The sequence below is a fragment of the Triturus cristatus genome, chromosome 5_2 (assembly GCF_964204655.1).
Source record: "Triturus cristatus chromosome 5_2, aTriCri1.1, whole genome shotgun sequence".
In the NCBI taxonomy this organism is placed as follows: Eukaryota; Metazoa; Chordata; class Amphibia; order Caudata; family Salamandridae; genus Triturus; species Triturus cristatus.
Window position 1 is genome coordinate 757,263,332 of NC_140588.1, and position 22,723 is coordinate 757,286,054.

The 22,723-nt window shown below is 45.6% G+C and overlaps 1 protein-coding gene across 2 annotated transcripts in view; it reads left to right on the forward strand.

Moving 5' to 3' along the window:
* Window positions 1–22,723, forward strand: part of LOC146829228 (UAP56-interacting factor-like) — an 801,405-nt gene that overhangs the window by 116,024 nt on the left and 662,658 nt on the right. For both annotated transcript variants that reach the window (XR_014962204.1, XM_085607860.1), the window contains exon 2: window positions 704–832. Coding sequence is in view for 1 of the 2 variants with exons in the window: in XM_085607860.1 (XP_085463986.1) it covers window positions 704–832 (129 nt within the window). In the remaining variant the exon portion in view is untranslated. The remainder of the gene's footprint in view (window positions 1–703; window positions 833–22,723) is intronic.

A 22,723-nucleotide genomic window follows, 5' to 3' on the forward strand; every position in this document is an offset into this window, starting at 1 on the left:
AGGGGCTCATTTGGTGGTAAGTAAACTTTGAATTCGCATAATCCTTTCCTCCGGTCCTGACATAGAAAGAAAATTTGCCTCACAAAGAGAAGGTAAGTTTCAATTCTATGAAAGACACGAAGGCAACGATTATCCCACCTGGAAATCAATTCAGATGCTGACCCTCCCTGTATAGTAGTAAGTACATTTATCATTGGGAGCATTACAGTTTAATCCTTCTGGTTGTTAACCTTTTGAAGTTTTCCCTGCCTTTGTACAAAATAATTGCAATGTGACCTGTTGGAACAAAATCTGGTTCGAAATGATTACTGACAGAGCTTGTCTTTGCAGGAAACAGCAGATCAAAACGAGACTCGTGAAAACTGAACTTACGGTGTGATTGCACACATAGTAGGAGCCCAGGCAGAGATAAGGGACTGGGTTGGGTTCCATGCTGTGGACATTAAGGAAGGGATGATTAACTGTTTGTTTATTTTCCCTGATGTTCATGTGGAAAGTAGTTTTGGAAATGTTTAAAATAGCTGATATTTGGAAGTAATGTATCAAAGAGAAGGAAGTTAAAGCATAAGCCTCACATCCATGTCCTTAATAGAATTGAAACTTACCTTCACGTTGTTAGGCAAATTTTCATTGTGCATGAAACAGATTCGTTTTCCCAATTTTTTCCTTTTCAAATTTTTTTTTTTTTTTTTATTGTGAAAAGATGACATTATACAACTCCACAAGGAAGAAGAAAGTGACACATTGCCTGATTTAAACACAATAGAACAGAAGAACATCAAGCAGTATACGTTTGGAAATCAGGAAAACCAGTTTCAACCAAGTTTGCAAGGTATGCATATTTTATTTTAGTTCTGTGTATTGCACTCTTTTTCTACAGGTTGGTGAATGGCATTGCTCATTAATCTGTATCTTGGGGCAAAGTTTGCAGGCGCTGGTTTGCTGTCATTAGGGTTAAATAGAACACAGTATTGTTTCTTCTCTGTGCACTTGGGCAAAATGGAGATTGTGTGTTGCTCGCCTTCACTCCTTGTGACAGATTTGCAGTCACAGTGGAATGTGAACTTATTTTAGTGATCTGCAAATGCCTTGGCCATTGATGCTTAATGTTTGTCAATTTACAGTGAACAACCTGGTCTTGAGTAATCTGTTATTAACCAATTTTATCACTTCCTGACCCATGTAAAAAGGTAATCAGATTTAAATTCTTAAAAGATCTTATATTATCCAGCAATTTTTAACGGACCTTGGTTGAGATGAGTAGTGTATAACTTTGGAGGACAATCCAAAGCGCTAGGACACTTCTCAGCATTGTTTATTTGGCCTTAACCCAATAGAAGTTTCCTTATGTGGAGGTATTGAAATAATTCTTTGAAGGTTATATTAAAGTATTTCTGAATGGTTCGAAAAGTTTGAATCATTACCTTCTCAAATAGTTTATACACAAACTGAATATTGCCCCATACAGAATTTTTGTGTATATCTATTTGTCTGGCTAAAAGCCCACTAACTTTCGTTTAAATGTTTTTTTTATTTAAATGTTTTTTCTCTCTTCCTTGCGGTGACAATAATAACAAATTGCCTATCAAGTTTTGCATGTAACATCATTAGCCTTCTTTATAACAGTTAGTTTTGACAGTTTAAACATTGCAAGCATTTAATTAACGGACATGTAGACATGCCAGTGCCAAATAGCTTGACCTAAGTCAATTAACTTTGAAGTCCAAACCCGTTGGGATGTCTGCCATTATTACCTGCAGAAAGTGGCATTGACAGTTCTGAACTGTGTGAATAACCATGCTAAACAGCGATACAAAAGAACTTGGGAGAGGAGTTGGCCTAACGGCTACAGCGCTCGACCTCGGCCCTGGGGAACTGAGTTTGAGTCTCGGTAATGACGCTGAACATCCTGTCATTCTGGGCAAATCACCTAATCTCCCGTCGCTTAACAAAAAATTATGAATTTGTCCCCTCATGTAACGTAACTGGTGCTATGTAAAGCGCTCTGATACCTGATTGGCTTCGGGTCAAGTTCGCAATATATAAAACTCTGCAAAAAAAAACTGGGGAAAGGGCTTGGAACTAGGAGCCGAATTGGAGTGTCTCCACCTGTCTGTGTGCATGTGTGGATATGTTGCCTGTTGCTCCTGCGCTCGTTTCTTTAACCATAGGTCCTCTATCAAAATATGTGTCTGGGCAACAGTATATCAATGTCGGTTTTTGGAGCTAGTGTCTTCGAGATTCGATTCACTGGTGCAATGTTGCCCATCTGAGCTAGGTATCAGTGGGAGTCACGTTGACCTGTCTGTGTATTGTTGTAGTGTAATCTGGATTGCTTCCCATTGCGTGGCTATTGGCATTTTCCGAATGCCTGTGGTTTCTTCCCAGCGAATCGCTATACCTTCTGCCCTGGTCCATCTGAGTGTGGAATTCTTCCAAGCCTTAAAATGCGGGGGGTCGGACACCTTCCATCTTTTCGTGATTAATCTTTTTGCAGCTGTTATACTCCGATCCAAGAATCTGTGTTGCGCGTACTGCGGAATCCGTGCAGCAAGTACACCGACCAGTCAAAGGGTATCTCTCGTTCGGTGCAATTATGCAGTGCGTCCGCTACCTCTCACCAATATGTACTAAGGTTGGTGCAACTCCACAGCATGTGTAGCAGGTCTGCGTCTAGAGTGGAACATCTCGGGCAGGCAGAATCTGTACCATGAAAATATCTGTTCATTTTGGCTGGCGAATAATGTAGAATTGGATTTGTCTGAACCTCGTGTTCCTGAGGATCTGGACCGGGCTAGCCAGCTCTGAGAATTTCCTGCCTAAGTCTTGCTCCCATTTTTGTCTGAGGGGGATCTAACTTGATCGCGGCGTGTTGGCGCAGCGAGGGTGCTAACTACCTCGTCAGTCTGCCTTGTCCCATGACGTGCAAGTATTGTATGGTAAGGTGCGTGGGTGATTCAGTGGTGAGGTCTCACCAGCGCACCGTGAGTGTGGCTATCAAAGACCGGTGTAGGAGGAATTGTCCTGTCGGGAGCCCATCCTCCTCTACCAGCGTCTCCGTAAAGGTCACCCACTAACTTTGGTATGCCTAGGTAACTTGGGTATATGCATGTTCTTGAAAATATCTAGTCCGGTTTGCCCTAGAATTCAAATTATCTCTAGGTGTCAGACTGGATGCAGAAACTTTTTTGTTTCACATCTGGGCATACCCGTCCCACTCAGGGTGAAAAAAAGGAAAAACAGTTGATGGACATTTGTTTGCTGTAACACTTTTCGCCCTAAGTGGGATGGGTATGCCCAGACGTGGGTCCCTTGCTCACTGTGCCACTGGATTCAAGCTAGCCTGGCTGAAGGGTGACATACCCTGAAACCGGTTCCAGGATGCTTATTTCCAGTCCAGGGAGGATCTGGCTTGGCAGTTCGGTCTGGACTGTTCCCAAGAGGCACAGGGTCAAGACTGATTTGCATATGGCTGGTTCTAAACTGGGGTGGCATGGTGGGCAAAAGAATAATGGATTTAACCCAGATCTTTTGACTGGGGCAGAATGTATGCATTGTCAGCCTTCCGTCCATCATTTGTTTTCTGTAACACGCAATGCCTTATGTGTCATACAAGCGATTAGGTAGGTACTTTTCGTAATAGCAATTTTTCTCTTCCAGGGGATCCTCATCGATAGTCATAAGCACTGAATATTCCCGCCCATGTGCGGGGAGCCCGGAAATAACGAAAAATATATATGAAAAACATATACACACACACACATGTATATAATTTTTTCCTCATACCAATGCAGCTCCCATCTAGGAGGCTAAACAATGTAATAAACATATAAACTGCTTTTGCAAAAGACTGTATATATGTATATGTGTACACGCGCACACACACACACACGTGTAGTACTTCAACTCTGTTTTTAATGAGTAAACCTCATGAAGAAAAAACAGCAAAATAAAGCAAACATTGTTAGCCTACAGGCTGCATTGTAAACCAATAGCATAGAAAATTAAAGCATTTTCATACAAAACTGGCACAGTGCCTTTAAGGCAGCCATGACCCCTAGCTTCCCATCATGCCTCAGGGGTGACAGTTAGGTCAGTTGTTCTTTCCGGCCCCTTCAGTCAGGACCCTGGATTCACAGGTCTTCCTTTTTTGACTTTCTGTCAAAAAATACTTGATATTTTTGAAGATTTTTTGCTTTCACTCAACATCTTTAAGCCTTAGAGTGAGAGTGAAACCTTTTTTGAGTCCCAGAAAAGGTTTATTTCTGTCGGAACTGCCTTCCTTGTTTTATCCTTGCCCTGCCTGTGGCAAGAATGCTAGATCAGACACCCATCCTGTGGGTATCCTCTGCCTCCCTGATTCTCACTCTTCATCATTGCAAGAAGTTGACGAGAAGGACCATCAAAGACAGGGAGAGAATTCTACTTTATGACCTCTCTGAAAGAGGTAGGTCTCCAGTGAGGCAGCAGAAGAGGAGGAGTCAGTCGACTTCGAGAGGCAAAGTCCTGACCTGTTCTCCGTTGGCGTCGGGATCGATGTTGAAGCTGCCGGCGACGAAGAAATAATCGAATATTACAGTGGTGCCGACGCATCATTCTTCCAAGAAATCAACAACGCTCAACGTCGACGAAGGTAAAAGGCCGTCCGTTGTCATCAACCAGGCGACTATCAATGTCGAGGAGCAAGTCTCCGTCGACGCTGGACAGGTGGTCGACGTCGAGGCACATCACTCGGTCGTCGCCACATCAACGGCGATCGGCATCGAGGCGAAGGTCTCAATCGAGGTCAGTCCAAAGTTCTTTTACGTCGAGGCAGAAGTCGCCGTCTAAGTCAGTGCAAAGATCTTTGCAGTCTTGGCACACGACTCCATCTCCGCCGAGGCGAAAGTCTCCGTTGACGGCACCACTTCGTCGATTGACGTCGAGACACCGGTCTCCAGAACAGAGGCGGCTGACGTCGAAACACGGTACTCCGTCGGCGTCGGGTAGACGTTCAACGTTGAAAGGCCGGTCGACAGGATTGAGTCCTCCGTCCAAGAAGAGAAAGCAGACGTCGAGGCAAGCTTCACTGTCACGGAGACTACGATCGACGTCTAAGTTAATCTCTCCAGAGACGTTCTAGATCAACGTCGAGGCAACCCTCCAAGGAGGACTCGCATCTGGTAAGCCTGTCCATGTCCCCATCACCGACGTCGAGAACAGGGTCCCCCAGCTCTCACAAGGGTTCAACGTCAAGATCCCCAGATGTCGTGATCTCGACGTCCAGCAGTCCAGTGTCCATGGGACATCAAGATTCGCCAACCAGGCCTGCGTAGGAAAGAGAACTCTCCGCCTCCTCCACATTCTCCTGAGGGGCGAGAAGGGCAAAGATTGCCTTCCATCTATCTTTCGCCAAGATGGCACAGACCATTACATAACTGGGCCACTGCTCCAACTGCAAGGGCACAACAGTACTCGAGCCCCCTTCACAGGTCTCCGTTGGCTTGTCTGGTACAGGCGGTTGATAGAGAGCGTATTCCATCAAGAGCCAGGGATCGCGGTCGCACTCCTGCGCACTCTCTCAGAAGAAAATCCTAGATCCAGAAGCAGGAGGAGAAGGCGCAGATCTCCAACACCTTCGTCCTCTTCCACACACACATCACACAGAGACTATTCTCCTACTCTGACTGACAGCCCGTCGTCGAGGGTCTCTCCGTTGGATGATATTACTACTTTTCAGGACATGCTGGACAGGGGTGCGACGAAACTAAACATCCCGATGCCGACTCGACAGAGTTTGTCCTCTGTTATTTTTGAGACGTTACACCAAAGGGCAGCATCTAGACCCCTGCTGCCATTGGTACCGTGTTTAATAGAACCAGTTATGAACATTTTCCTCACGCTTGCGACACTCAAGACCGCATCGGCTAGGATTTTGAAGAAATACCGTTCACCGGAAGATTACCCACTTTTCCTCAAATCCTCCACCGGATTCTGTGATGATTGCTGCAGCAAAAAAGACCCATGCTATTGCTTCCTCCTCCAGATAAGGAAAGTAAGACACAGGATTCGTGGGGAAGGAAGGTATGTGGCATATCCGCTTCTATGGTGAAGGTGTCGAGTACTTGGGCTCTCTTGGGCCGGTATGACAGGTCTCTGTGGGACTCACTGCAAAGATTCATGGAAAAGTTACCACAAAAAGATCGCAAGGACTTTGATGAGATCTTACATGAGGGCAGCTTGGTGGCTAACAAAGTTATCCGCGCTGCAGCTGACGGAGCTACTATTTCGGCTCATGCCTATGCGCATGGAATATGCGCTAGAAGAACCTCCTGGCTCCGACTCTCAGAGTTCAAACCAGAGGCATAGTCTAGGATGCTCAATAGTCCCTTCTCCGGATCATCTTTGTTCGGGTCACACACCGATGAAGAAATGTCCCGTTGAAGACAGAGCTAGACACACAAAGCCGTGGGTCTGGAGAAGAAGAAAGAGTTCCGCAAATGATTCAGGCCTTACAACAGGCGATCCTCCCAACAGAGGGTTCAAACCCCTCATTGACAGAAAAACCAGGATCAGCAGGGACAGCAAAGGTCACAATACCAAGGCCGGCGTTCCTCCAGAGGTAGAGGGAACCAGCGTCAGTCTAACGCCTCCGCTAAGACGCAGACCAAGCAATGAGTGCCCACTTCCCCCATCGCCGTTCACTGTTCCAGTGTGGGGGGGGGGGGGTGGGGGGAGTGAGTGGAGTATTGCAAATCATCTCGAAGAGTGGCGAGCGATCACAAAAGACCAGTGTGTGTTGGCTAAGCTGCAGAATTGGTACTCTCTACATTTTCGACACCAACCCCGCTCAATTCCTCCGGTTCAATCATCGTGCCATCAGATAAAGATATTGCAGAGCGAAGTTTCCACCCTTATGCGAAAGTTGGCCATCGAGAAGGTGCCAATATCTCAGCGAGGATGAGGGGGTCTACTCAAGATACTTCTTGGTAAAGAAGAAGGGTCGAAAAGCAGAGTACAGACCCATTCTGGATCTGTGAACACAACAAATCCATCAAAAAGGAGACGTTTCACATGTTGGCTCTCCCTCAAATATAGCCACATCTCAGGCAGGGAGATTGGATGTGTTCGCTGGATCTACAAGATGCCTACTTTCATGTTCCGGTCAGTCATCATCACAGACAATATCTCAGATTCCTAGTGGGATCTTCACACTACCAGTTCAAAGTGCTACCCTTCGGGTTGAAGTCAGCTCCCCGAGTGTTCACGAAGTGCATGGCAGTGGTGGCAGCCGCACTACGCCGCAGAGGCATCTTTGTGTATCCGTACCTGGACGACTGGCTGTTAAAAGGTCACTCCCCCCCACAGCCAGAGGTATCAGTTCCTACGATGCCTGGAGCTATGTCACCAGCTAGGTCTTCATGTTAACTTCGACAAGTCCACTACAGAACCCAGATAGAGAATCCATTATCTAGGAGCTCTGTAGACTCCTAGGTAGAAAAAGTTTTTCCTTCGGAGGAGAGAGAGTTTTCCATCACGCAGAAATGCAGGCTAATTCTGGACAACAGAATGTCGTCAGATTGCTTACCTGTTGGGGTAGATGGCATCCTGCATTTTCCTGGTCCCCAATGCCAGACTACGAATGCGTCCTCTACAGCAGGATCTGGAGGACAAGTGGGATCAGCAAACGGATCGTTGGGAAGAAAGAATAAGTCTCTCAAATGCAGCAAGAGCATCCATTCCATGGTAGATGAAAAAGGAGAATATGCAAGTAGGGGGTACCTTTTCATCAGGCGCCTCCCTCTCAGACACTAATCACGGACGCTGCTCTCCTGGGCTGGGGTGCCCACATGGGTTCTCTTCAGACGCAAGGGCAATGGTCAGCAAGAGAGTGCTCATATCACATAAACATACTGGAGCTGAGAGCAGTTCACCTAGCCCTCAAGGCCTTCCTTCCTTCGATTCAGGCAAGCTCAATCTTAGTACAGACAGACAATACCACCACCATGTACTACCTGAACAAACGGGGGAACTTGCTCTTGCACCTTGTCTCTGGAAGCTCAAGTTCTCTGGCATTGGCTCCTGGCACGGAACCTATAGATCACGGCAATACACCTGCTAGGAGAACAGAACTCCAAGGCAGATGCTCTGTCAACACTTTGGAGACAGACCAGACTGGGTGCTCAACGACTAAGTCGTCAAGGACATTTTCCAGACTTTGGGCCGACCCAGCATTGATCTCTTCACGGATCACGAAAATACAAAATGCCAAGTCTTCGCCTCGAGGTTCCACCGGCCAGGGTTGAAGGGAAATGCCCTTTTGATAGACTGGTCAGGGGCCTTTGTGTACGCCTTTCCACCACTTCCGCTCATCCCGAAGGTGGTGACCAAACTCTCTCATTTGTACACGAGAATGATCCTGATTGCCCCGGACTGGCCGAGACAATGGTGGTACCTGGACCTTCAGCACCTGTCAGGATGCCCACACAGGAGACTGCTGTGCAGACCGGACCTGCTGTCCAAGATGAACGGGAGGATTCATCATCCCAACCTTCCCTCACTGAACTTGGCAGCATGGCTCCTGAGGTCCTCCAGTATGAACATTTAGGGCTGCCTCAAGACTGCATGTCCATTTTAAGAGGCAAGGAGGCCATCCACTAGAGATTCCTATGCGTGCAAGTGGAAACTTTTTTATATGTGGTGTGTTCAAAACAATTACAAACCCAACGAAGGGACAGGAGGAGGTCATTTTACCATACCTGCTTTACCTAGCTAAAGCGGGTTTGAAGTTTCCCTCCATTAAGGCACACTTAGCTGCTATCACTGCATACAGGCGCTCTCCTTCTCAACCTTCTTTCTTTCAGCTACAGATTGTGAAAGACTTCTTACAGAGTCTGAAAAAGGTCTACCCTCCGGTCCGGCCTCCTTCGCCACCCCGGAAGCTGAACCTGGTGCTATCAAAATTGATGGGTCCACCTTTCGAACCTATCCACAAAGCAACCTTGCAACACCTCACTTGGAAGGTAGCTTTCCTGATATCGACCACCTCTGCTCGCAGTGTGAGCAAAATACAGGCCCTCTGCTCAAAGGAACCTTGCACTGTTTTCCATCTCAATAGGGTGGTATTAAGAATTCATCCCTCCTTCCTGCCGAAGGTGGTGTCGGATTTTCATGTGAATCAGGCCATATCTCTACTGACCTTTTTCCCTAAGCCCTCCACTCCAGCTGAGAGGGCTTTACACTCACTTGACCTAAAGAGTTTTTAAATTCTATCTGGATAGGTCCAAGTCCATGAGGAAATCTGATCAACTTTTCGTTAACTATGGGTCGAGCAGAACAGATTTTCCAGCCTCAAAGCGATCCATCTCCAGATGGATAGTTTCATGCATCAAGTTAGCTTATCAGCTAGCGCAGAAGCCTCTTGGGTTTACTTACAGGGCACATTTCATAAGAGGAAAAGCGGCTATGACTGACTACTTTCTTTCATAACGTGCCTATATCTGAGATATGTAAGGCGGCAACCTGGAGGTCCATCCATACATTTACAAGGCGGTATTGTCTATATTCAGACACCAGAGCAGATGCCCAAGTAGGCCAGGCCTCTTTGAGGAATCTGTTCAACAGCTGATTGCGGCTGTTTGTTGTACCTTGAATCATTAACTCTCATTTGCCTGCAGGTGGAAGATGGGCTTGCTATTCTATTCAGTGCTTATGACTATTGATGAGGATCCTTTGGAAGAGAAGGATAGGTTACTTACCTGTTATCCTAGTTCTCTTCCAGGGGGTATCCTCAACAAAATCATAAGCAACTCACCCGCCTCCCCAGGCAAATGAGATTTTCTTCATTGTTAATCTATATCTTGGTGCCCTGATCTTCAGGGATACGCAAAGAACAACTGACCTAACTGTCACCCCGAGGCATGATGGAAAGCTAGGGGTCATGGCTGCCTTAAAGGCGCGGTGCCAGTTTTGTATGAAAATGCTTTCATTTTCTATGCTATTGGTTTACAATGCAGCTTGTAGGCTAACAATGTCCCGGAATTCCTATTTCCACCATAATCAAAATGATGGAACCTTTCCTTCGTTGGGCACATCAGGCAGCCCACCTTAGGGTTGTGACTGGCCTGGTAGTGCACCACGCGTCCTAGCATAGCAAATCTCCTTCCTGTCCTAGTGCCAAGTGGTCCTCAGTGCATAGGGTGGCATTTCCCAGGTATGTGGGAAGCCGTGATGGCTTATGAAAGGCGACCGGGACTTTGAAGTCCCTTGCCTTGGTATGCAGATTCAGTGGCCTTCCGGCTGGAGGTGGTGTAAACACTTACCTCCGGAGAAAGCATTGTTTCTGGCTTAGGAGAGAGTGGACTCTCACCTGATGGTGGTCAGAAACATGTCTGTGGTAGCAGAATGGACGATAAGTCAGCCAAAACACTAAGAGGCTGGTAGGTTTTCAGGGGCACCTCTAAGGTGCCCTCTGGCATCAAACACCTTGTCTTAATAAATCCATACTGATGCTAGTAGTGGATTTATTAAGATGTGCATCTAAACACCATAGGTTTCCTTGAAGCCATCATGTAGGTGGGGAACTTGTAATGACCTGAGCCCAGTACATATACTTAAGATGGCTTCCCACTCACTTGTGACCGTGTCAAAAAGGGGAACTTTCCTACAGTACAGATCACTGAGGAAACTGCAAAAATTTGCAGTTGTGAATAACAAACCTTGATTGGGTTAGCGACTCCCCTCCCTTCCCCAAACAGATCTGACGGTGACAAATTTGTCATCCCTAGGAGGGGGCATCTGAGAGAGGTGGAGATCAGATACCTCTGGTCTCAGGCGGAATCTGGGCTCCTCTACTGGAGCACCGGGCAATCCAGCAGACATTAATAGCCTTTCAGCCCTCCGTCAAGGGAAGGCTAGTGGGCAGGTGTTAACGGACAACACTACCTCCATGTGGTACTACAACAAACAAGGTGAGGTGAAATAGTGGACCATTTGTCGAGTGGTCCTGCGTCTCCGGACATGACTGGAACATCATGGCATTTTCTTGGTGGTTCAAAACCTGTGAGTTCTCTGAATGCCAGGACAGACTAACTCAGCCGAAGAGACCTAACTGATTATGAATGGCGTCTCCATCCACAGGTGGTACAAGGCCTCTTTCAGCAGTGGCGAGAGCCTTGGTTATAGCTGTTCTCCACAGCAGAGAATGCCTAAATTCAGCAGTTCGGCGCACTGCAGTTTCCAAGGCAGCTCTTGCTCAAATGCTGTTCTTCTCGATGGGAGCTCAAGCCTCCTGTATGCCTTCCCACCCATATCACTCCTGCCCAGAGTTCTCAAGAAGATCAGGAATGATGGGACCCATGTCATCCTTGTGGCTCCGTACTGGACTCTGAGAGTTTGGTATCCTGAGCTGTGAGCATGGCTATCAGTCCTTCAATCATGCTACCTCTTTGGGAGGATCTTCTGTCGCAGCAGCAGGGGGGAGCTCTCCACCCGAACTTGTCAACGCTCTGCCTTCATGTGTGGAAAATGAGCGTGGACAGTTGACAGCTTTCGACCTTTTTTCCGAAGTCTTCACTGTTATGTTGGTAGTCGGGCGTCCATCCACCATGACTGTATATGCTTGCTGTTGGGGCAAATTTGTGATCTTTCTGCTTCCCTCTTTCAGGTCCTTCTATTTATTCTTTGTCTTGCCCAGCAGGGCTCTTCTTTGGACATCCTAAAGAGCTATCTTTCTGCCATATCAGCCTTTCTGCAGTTGCATGATCAGCCATCCCTTTTCAAATCCCCTTTTGTACATAACTTCATGAAAGGTTTGAAACACGTTTCCACCTTTACCTTTCATCATTCCTTAGTGGGACCTGAATCTTGTCTTGACTTTTCTGATGTGCGCTCCCTTTGAGCCATTGCACAATTGTCCTCTCCTGCTCTTTAACATCAACACGGCCTTCCCCGTAACGATAACCTCTGCCCGGAGAATTAGTGAGCTCCGTCTTTATCATCCAATTCTCCTTACCTGAATATCTACCCAGACAAGCTGGTTCTTCGCACTAGAGCTTCCTTTTTTTCCCGAAGGTTTTCACTCCTTTCCATTTAGGCCTGCCCATCACCCTGCCTACCTTTTACACTCTGCCACATCCCTCTAAGGAAGAGGAGCGACTTCACCGACTGGACCCAAAAAGGAGCTATGTCATTCTACCTTGAATGCAAGTGAGAATCTGTGTGGGCGACCAGAAGGGTAAAGCAATGCAGAAGCAGACCATCTCCCAATGGATATTGCTCTGCATTAAGATCTGCTATGCATTGGCCAAGAAGCAACTCCCCGAGGGTGTCCGTTATTTCACCAGAGTTAAGGCTACTATCAGTGCACACGTCACATCGATATGGACGATGCTACACAGAGCCGTATTACGCCACCTATCGATGCACAGGGGTAGTGCTCACAAACGTTTTTCAGATCTAGTCTGATGCCTATGGAAAATTATAAGGTAAGGAATCTGTGGCTAGATAGTCTCTACAAGATAAGGTGTTACCAAAGGTAAGTAACTTGTTCATTAAGATAACTATTTTTTTTTAAAAAAAATTTAAAGAGAGAAGCTGTATATAGGTAATGATCGTAATGGGTACATCGGGTACAATACTATCATTTTGATAACATTTACTCTGCCCATTATTGAAATTGTGATTCCTTCCTACTTAATAATCATACAAGAGATTTAACTAATTTGGTTTTAATTAGTCAATTGTGCGCATTATTACGTTTAATTCCTAGGTACCTAGTGCTTTTAACGGTATATACAGGAGTTTCGAGATAGTTAAGTAGATGCATCATTTTTATCCATATTGGGTTTGTACCCTAAGAGGCTACATAGAAACACTTGTTATGTTCCGGAGTTGGGCCCATGTAGGGAAAGCTGCTAATTTTTTACATTGTCCTCTTTTTTACAATAAGGTTTCTGCCGTGACCTTTTGCACATATTTGTGTGTGCAACAATGTTGGATTTGTTTCTCTGAAACTACTACTGTTTAAACATCTAGCTTCACATAACATTATCACAATCCCTGGAAAACCATTTACAAGGCCTTTTTATGCAAGATGTGCAAATGTTGTTCTATCTTCATCCACGGGACGACAGGGCTATCTACATATCCAGAACATTGATAATCTATACGTACATCCCAAGGATGCTTTCTAGTATAAATGAGTATCCCAATAGATAATTAGAGGAGGCACTTCAGCTGACACGGAGGGATCCTGAATGCAGAGACCACGCAGTGGTCTGACCTCTCCGTTAGTGGGTGCCCAGTTTGTGACCAAGACAGGCACCTACATTCTCTCCCGCCATGTAATTCGGTATGGTCGTCCCCTGGGGGATTCTTGGCTTCACACCTACACACTCTCTAGAGTAGAGTTTGCATAGTAGGAGTAAGCCTGATTACTGCCTTGTTTATATGCCTGCATATATACGCTCTTCTAGACCCATGGTAGAACTATATCTACTATTCACTCTTTAGGTGCTTGTTATCACTTTCATCTGCTTCTGTCTACTGATTATCGCAGCACATGTAATCTATACAAGAATAACGGCGGTTCAATAAATATATTGAAAATGTCTCACTGTGTATTCTCTGTATATTTCTCTGAGCGCAAGTAAGCACGAGTGCCTGAGCGAAAGGTTCTGATCTGTTAGCACGATCCCTGAGGGGTCAGGGTTGTCATGTTTAGTAGTTGCCAGAAACCATTCACTCCCTAGTAAATTTAAGGGGGCTTTTGGTGGCAATGTGAGCTAGCTCGTTTCTAGGCCAGCATATCTTACGGGCGTGCCTAGAATCAATCTAGGCACCTCACCCAAACGCACAGATCCTATGGGTTAGTAGGAACTACACAATGGCAACTGTTGGGTTCTTATTTAACGTTCTGAGTTGTTCAGTTGTGTTTTTCTCAGAGACCCCTACTCACCTCCAAACCGTAGAGGACTGTGGTGGTAGGGAAATTTTCCTCAGCTGAGTAGGTATACCCTATGAAGGTTATTCAAGCTTGTATGATAACGTTTTTCCACATTGTGCTAACCCTATCTCCATAAATTAATTTACTAAATTTCTTCTCTCTTTGCACAATGTCGGTAAACGCAGAAGCGAGTGAAGAACAAGTAGTCACTCTAAATATTAAAGAAAATTGCGGACTTGCAGTTACTATGGAGTTACTATAGTATAGTTTCCCGACAGCGTGTGGAGAAGTTGCCTTCATGGTGGAAGCACACTAAGCATTCAGAACAGAGGTTTCTTTTTATTCTTGGGTTACATTCCCGGCTGCGAATGCTTGCAGAAAATTGTTTTACACTTGAATTGATGATGAAACACCAGATGAATACATTCCATATGTTGACATAGAAATTCCATTATCTTACCAAGAACCCATAAAGTGATTTAAAAACAAACACCTCCCCCCCCCCCCCCCTCCCCCCCGGGAAGCTCTAGTTTCAAGGAACCTAACATATGGTTAAGATATTCTTTTGGCTGAAAAGTATTGGCCACTTGAGTTCGCAATGGAGTGCCCAATGGGGGAAACAGTAATTTTTCCTGCTTTCTCTGACCTCGTTCCAAAATCAATTAAACACTCATACGCCAAGGAGTGGGCATTAGTGCTAGCTTCTGCACTATATCGCAATCATGTTGGGTGGGATGATGAGTCACCTCATCACGAGATCCCATTAAAATCAGCTCCTCCACTACAGAGACAATATCCGATAAAACATGAAGCTAAAAAACAAGCTATGGAAATCCCACAACAACTTGAATGCCAGGGTGTAATCGAAAATTGCACTTCGTCCATGAATAATCCTTCGTTTCCTGTAACGAACCTGAACAATTCATGCTGTCTAGTTTTAGACTACATGCATTTAAACACCGCTACCCGCATGTTTGCAGTATGAAATGCACATAGTGCCTCACCGAGGAATAACATCGTGTGTAAGAAATACAAAATACTAGACATCTCAAATGGTTTCTTCTGGCAGAATATAGCGCCTCAAAGCAGATATTTGACAACATTTTCAGTGCTAGGTTCACAACGGCAATGTTGGCGTTTACCTCCGGGGTATCCGAATAGCCCTGGGTTGTTTTCAGCTAGAGTGAAAAGTTACTTCCAAATTTTGATGAGTTGTCCTATGTGGATGATATTTATCTGATAGACGATGAATTGATGGAACTCTTGGACAGAGTAGACCATATAATTTTAGGGTTTGCTTATTTGGGCTACAAATTTAATTTCAAAATATTGAAAATTGACCATGTCGGTGTCCTGTCTCTGGGATATGAGTTGTCAAGTGAAGGCAAAAGCCTGGTGGCACATTTTTTTTGAAAGATGCGCATTGCGCTAACCTCTAACTACTCTGGAAAGACTACAAACCTTTTTCGGATCCTAACATTTTGGTAGAACATACATTTTTGATTACGCAGAATGAGTAAAACCGTTCTACGATTTGATTAGACCTGATTTTTCAATCAACAGTTGGACACAAGTAACTCTAAACATTTTTCATTCTGTACAAGCTATGATTGCTTCCAAACAGTTGGGTCAATCACCCATATGGGGTCCAGAGGGCACTCAATAACATGCCAAGAAAATCCCTGGGAGTCGTACTCCATAGAAAATCTTCTTTGGTGTGAAAATGTGGGTACCAGACCTTGATAATGTCAGCACAGTGGCTGCAGAAACACTATTTGACAACAATGAACGTTTGGGTGTTTTACAGCAACTCAATGAATTCCGTGGGGCACAAAACAGCAACCAAGTAAAATGCACGCCCACTGGAGAAGTGAAAGTTGTACTGCGAAGACTCAGCTCGGTCCCGAAGATTGGGAACCTGGTCAGTGAAAGAATTGTGGACAAGAGAGAATTTGGGCCATCTTCGAAGGTACCAGCACTACACTACTTCCGCCTCTTGCTGGCCGGCAAGATTAAAGGTTTGTCTCCATTGATCTGATGAGAATCAGCCACATAGTGTGATTTTAACAGTAGTCCTTGTGGGCTCCTGGGGAGCCTCCGTTCTCCTTCCGCTATTGTTAAGGCAGTTCAGATGGAAGCTATAATAACTACAGAAGATTTCCCTCTCCTAAGAGAAACTGTAAACAACTATGCAGTTTTACTTCTCCCTGTTGAAACACCTTTACAGTCAATGAGTACATAAACTCAAATTTCAATCTTGAAAATTGACTACGTCTACGTGTCTATGCCGCAGATGGTCTTCTTACAGTTCCACAAAACCTGCTAAGCGCCCAAAAATAGACTGGACGTTATGTGGCTACTTTGTGCATTACGACGACTTCTCATCCAGATTCATGTGAACCTGAGAAACCACTGAATCTATCTTTCAACCTGCAAATGCGAGCTCGCTTGGTTTGGCTGAAAAAGACATACTTTGTTACTCCTTGGTTACACCCCGGGATTATAATTGGGTTACTATTCCTGGTCCTCCAGATTGGTTTGGTGACTCTCTTTCCTACTTCTGAATTGGCACTATTTCCCAGAACTGTCTGCAGTAAAACTTGTGAACTTGGTTCTGAAGCCACATGTATTATGGCACTGTGAACTTGTCCTTGGTGAACATGGCATCAGTTCCGGAAGGAATAGTGTGGGACAGGGTATCGTATGATGTGTATGCTCCTACTGAACTTTTACAAATGCCATATGTGTTTAAAATTTCCTTAACCCCTTGAGTGCCCGCCCCTTTTCCCGCCCTGTGCTGGCCGTTGCATTAGCGGGCGGGGTTTATGACGAGCTGGTCTCGTCATGGGCACAGCGCAACCGCGGCCCATGACGAGACCAGCTCGTCATGTGCACTCAAGAGGTTAAAGGATATCACCTCCATTACTTTCTCTGATTGAGACATTAAAACTGTGTACAATTGGTTTGCTCACTTAGAGCAGTCGGCTGCATTTTCTTCTGATAAATTGTATGATGGTACATCTATTTTCGGTGATATGTTTTGCTATCAACATTATGGTCACCACTTCTTACACAAAGGTAGTATCTCACTCGCTGTTTATAATTACACTCAATGGGAACACTATCCAACACCACCGAAAGGTACAAATGTTTACTTATTTTTCTGTTTTGACACCTTAGACCGGCGGTCACTCCATGGTTCCCCCATGGAATCGACACCATTTTCTCATCCGTAGCCCCCCGCCCTCACCTGCCTCTCTGACGTCACTTACTCACCCTGCCTTTGAGAGCATTATCTGTGCTGCCTGTGCATGCTGCTCACAGTGTGGCCTCTTTAATGTCTTAATTGGTGCCACTAAAACGGAGCTCTGTAATTAAATGTATGTTTCTATGGCCCCGGGTTAGGTTTCAGCCAAGCCCGGCAATTCCTTCCACAGGGTCTCCATGCCAGCACGTGGTGTAAACGAAATAAATAAAACAAGGATCCAGCAATATCCTCACGTCCATCCGTGGGTTGCACCTAGCCTTTTGTTTTATAGGATGGCTTAGCATGAGGTACCTACAGGCTCACTGTTTACAACCGTGGTGCTAGAAAAAGTTTACAGGTGCAATTGGGGGAGATGCAGTTTATACACAGTTATATGCCTCAGCATCAGGTCTTTTATGCTGCAGAATCGAACGGCAATAGTTATTGGTTTTGGCACGCATTAGGTAGAGTCAAAGCTGAGGGGACAGGGGCACAGTGTGTACATAGAGATGAATGGGCAGAGACCGAATTAGATGTTAGAGGTAAGGGATAGGGGCAGAGAAAGGAAAAACCGGTATTGGCAGACTCTGTATGAGTGAAGCATAAAAGCAGAATGAGAAGCGCAGTGAGGAGGTATCGAAAGGTTAGGAGTTACCAGAAGAGAGAGAGGGAGTAGGAGCAATGTGAAATATGAGTGCAGAGTAAGGGTATTGCAGGTTATGAGGAGTTTGAGGGGGTAGGAGCAGAGAAAGAACAGGAAGAGTCATCTCATTTACATGTAAGGACTATATTGAGCGATATATATGGAAGGTGAGTGCTAAGTCAGGGACATAGGCAAGGAAATAGTGAGGGGCACGACACATTAATTGAAGCAACAGCTATGAGCTAGCAGTGAAGGGAAGCGTTGGAGTGAAGGTTTAAAGCACAACAGATGGAAGGACAGAGGGACTGTCTTATCTATATAGTGAATTTTCAGTAGAGAGAAGGTGTACAGGCACCATGCGTGGGTAGGCGTTGAGTGACGCAGTAGGGCACAATGAGAGGGTAGGCACAGTGGTGCATTAGCAGGAAATGAGAGGTTAGGCATAGGATGAGGTGTTAAAGCGCCACTAGAGGGTAGGCAGTTCGATAGGATATGATGAGAGTGAGAGAAATAATGCTGAAAAAAGTAGACCTGCGTGGCACCATAAAGGTGTGACCAGATGGGGGTAGAGTGGGATGGAGGAAGAGCAGGGGCAGCATTAAAAAGTCAAGATGTGGAGAGAGAATGCAGTTCAAGAAATTGGGGCCAGAGTAGGTGCATAACGACAGGCTATGAGCATAGTGAAATAGAAGGGCTAGGAAATGAGTATAAACAGAGTGAAGAGGAGTGGAATCATGAGGTTGAAATGTCAGACAGAGGAAGCTTATGAGCTGAGCAAGAGGTACTGGGAGCAGATTGCAACAATGGTAATAGAAAGTGGTGGTAGGGACAGTGTGAGAGGCATTTATGAGATAAGGAAATAACCATGGGTAGGGGGAGCAGTATAATAAGTGTTGTACATTGAGGATAAAACAGTAGAAGAGTAAAGTTGTGACAGACTGCCAGGCTGTGGGACGGGTCAGGAAAAATTGAAGTTTTAAGGCCAAAGTGGTGGGTAGAGGTAGGATGAGGGGGTTAAGTAGAAGGACATGGCAAGCGTGCAACAGTCATAAGGTAGGGTCCGGTAGGGTCAGAGTGAAAACCTAGGATCACAGCGCACCCTAAGAGCAGAGTACTTTAGTGTGGGGCTCAGGGGAGAATAGTAGTAGACGTACTGCCTGATCCATGCATTACTATTAAATTACATGCACCTACCTGAGATGATAGTCATTTTGGAGATGACACTACAATACGTCTACTGCATTATTGGGCCAGCTCATTGAATAGGAGAATACAGCGAGAGCTGGTGATGCGGCCAGCGCAAGTTAAGTGGATTTATTTATTTATTTCCATTTCACTTTCCTGTTGTAAGTCGTACTCCACAACCCGGCCCCTCCCCCGCCCCACCGCGTTACCTGTACGAGCCGCCAGTGCTAACTTTATCGTCACTTTTACATGTGGCTTTTCAGTGAAATAAATATGTAAAATTGTACTTATTTACAAATCCTGTGTCAGCTGCTAGAAAAGATCATCAAAGGAAACACAATTTACTTATAGGTCAACCTGTTGTGGTCCCTACCACCACTCACCCGAAGTCAGAATAGGGATGTCAGACACGCACACATTGTATGTACTGTACACGTTTTCTCTTCTGTTCGTCATGCACATGCTGACTGTCTGTCTCGCCAGAACAGTCAGTTCAGCCTTTTGACGGGATGCTGGAAGTACTGAGTGATAGTTTCTTAGACGCAACTTCAAGACCAGTCCAAATGAGACTGCTTCACATGATTGCTGTTAATACGAATGAAGTTGCCAACATATTGTGAGAATATTTCTCATTCTGTTACTTAAAGGCAGTGAAACATAGTGAATTAACAGAGAAATTCTGTTTTTTGTTAGGTCCATATCGGACATTTGGGTTCTATGAACAGACAGTCCATGCCATTAGTGAAGAGGTGGCCAACCTATTACCAGTTTGTGAGGAACGGCTAAGTGCCTGGATGCCTATGCTAGGTGCACCATACCTGCGAGGCAGCCCCACAGATCGACAGAAGGAACAGGGACATCAAAGTAGCAGTGCTTTCTAGCCCCTTTTCAGTTTGGGGTTGTCGATCAATCTGAAAGTCTCATCCACTAGTATATTGGAGGTTCAACTCAGAAGATCATTTACTGTGTCTTGCATTCTCACTGCAGCAGAAGCTGACATCCCTTCAGCAGATAGTGGAATATTTTTACGCCTTCCATGGACTTTGACATGGTGGTATAATGTTCTTGTTGGATCTTCATAGCATGTGCAGCCTACTCAATATTTTAACTGAGAATTGTTCTTGGGTAGGACTTCGAGTCTTTACATTGACTGACCTGTTTTTTTTTTTTAGGAAGGTATTTTCATTTCAAATGCTACAATTTATATGATTACTCTGACCAAAGACTACCATGTGTAGAATTGACTGTGAGCCAATCAGACTTCTTGCCTCTGAACTCTCCCATATGAGAGACCAGGTAGAGAACTTTTTCTAGGTCTGCAGTCCATTTCATCTCTTTTATAGAGCAGCTGCTATGCATCTCGTCATGGGACACAGCACTGCAATATTCTGTTGTATCATACAGGTGGCACTTATCCTCATTATTTCTGTTGTCTAAAGGATCATGACTGGCCTTTCAACAGCAGTATTCTTCCAGTAGTGTCACACATCGGGGAACATAAATGTTGGATTGTCTCATCAGAATGCAGTGCTCCTCGAGAAAGGAATTGAGAGATTTGTATGTGCCATCTTAATAACCTCGAACATCTTGATTGTAGATCTTTTTTCATTGGAAACATTGGTAAATGTTCAAAGTTTGCTTATGGTCTGGAATTGAACAGTGTTATCCATGGAAAACACTCATTTTTGACTAGTCTGGGACATTTTCCTATGTCCCGACCCACAATGTCTCTTACTTCATTCAGTCTCTTTTATTGTTAAAGCGATCCTACAACATTGCTCAATGTGGGTCACATGACACATTTTCTTGGTCAACATCTGTCTGTTGCTTCCCTAGCTTCTTGTTTAGAATGGATGACGAGTCTTTCATCCATCCTGTTAGTTTCTGTTAAGGAGGTCTTGCTTCCCGACAATGTAGTCGAAAGTGCCCCTTTTTGACATGATCACCCCCACTTTTCTGCCTGGTATCTGATGACATTTTGACAGAAGTGCACAGGGTTCCTGCTATGCAGGTCCCCGGTTCTATGTCTCTTTCCCTAAAACTGTATAATTGTTCCCCAATTGGCAAGACCTTTTGCACCCCTGTAAGTCCCTAGTTTATGGTACCTCTGCTACCTAGGGCATGGGTACTAAAGTTGGTCCCTAAGGGCTGCATGTAGCATGTATTGTGCCCCCTTAAGAGTCCCCTCACCATACTCATGCCGACTGCCATTGCCATGAGCTTCAGGTCAGGAACAATGCCTGTTCTGGCAAGAGGGGTTTACACCTCCTCCAGCAGGATGACTTGTAAATCAGCATACCAAGTTTCCACATTTCAAAGCCTCTGCTTCCTTTGATATGCAACCCCGGCATCCACCAGACCTGGAAGATGCCACCTCATGCCCTGAGGCCCATTTGGCCCCAGTACAGGTAGGAAATTAGTTATGCAAGGAGGCGTGGTGCACATCCCGTTCTGTCGGGTTTAGGGTTTTTTTCACCAGTCTTGAGGCGTTGAGACTGTTCCTGGCTTCGGATCTTTTAAGTCCTGGTTTGGCCAAGATGGGGGCGACCCCTTCCGGTAGCCACGGTGCTGCCGACAATGAAAGCCTAAGCAGCCAGTGCCCTCCAGGAGGAGTCCCGAGAGGAAAAACCAGAGAGGGAAAAAACCTTATGTTGATGAGACTCCCGGAAGGAAGGAGAAGACAAGGAGCCAGAAAACACTGGAAAACCAGGAGCCCAAAAAGGAACCAGGAGAGGACTGGAAGACAAGCTAGAACAGAAGGCGCAAGGGGAAAAATAAGCGCCAAAAGAAGGAAGGAATCCCCAAAAGAGGAGCCAGAGAACCAACAGGAGCGAGGACACACCAGCAGGAACAAGGAGTGTTGCAATACAAGTAGGGAAAGGTTCTGATCCTTTAAATACAGAAAAAACAGGAAGTGACATAGAGGAACAGGAAGTGACAAAATGGGAAGGAGAGGTGTCACCATCTTTGATAGGGTAAAGAGTGAAGTGCAATAATATGTCCCGCAAGGAAGGGGATCACCAGACGCCCACACCAGATGAGTGTAATGTCCAAAGGTGCCTCTAGAAGCAGATGGGCCGCCATGCAAGTATGCGGCATGGCCGAAAATCAACAGGTATTGCGGGTGCTTTCCGCAATGCTGTTGAAATGGCCACAGTGGCCGCGATGCTGAAACCGCGGCACCCCCGAAGAGGAGGGAGGGGTACCACGGGCTGCACCACGGCCGGCGAAGAGGAAACTGGTAGCGCCCCGGGTCGCGACTCAGCCCGCGGCGTAACAGTAAGTCCCTCCACCAGAAGTCCCGAGCTTGTCAGGAAAAAGCTGAAAAAAACGGCAGACAAGAACAGGAGCGTGGACAGAGTCCGCATCCTCACAAGTGATATCACTGAGGGGATAGCTTTTCCAATGGACATGGAACTGCAAACTGCCCCTAAAAAACCGTAAGTCACAGATAGCTTGGACCTCGTACTCGGGTACCTAATTGACCAAAACAGGAGGTGGACGAGAAAAAACTCTCCTATTGGGATCAGAGACCTAGAGTTTCAACTGAGAGGCATGAAAAACGGGATGTATCCTTCAAGCATGTTCAAGTTGAAGTCGAAAGGACACAGGATTCACCACTTGAGTAACTTTGAAAGGACCATAAAAGTGTGGCTTTAATTTACTACATGATAACTGAAAAGGTAGAAACTTCGAGGACAGCCAGACTTTGTCATTGACTTGG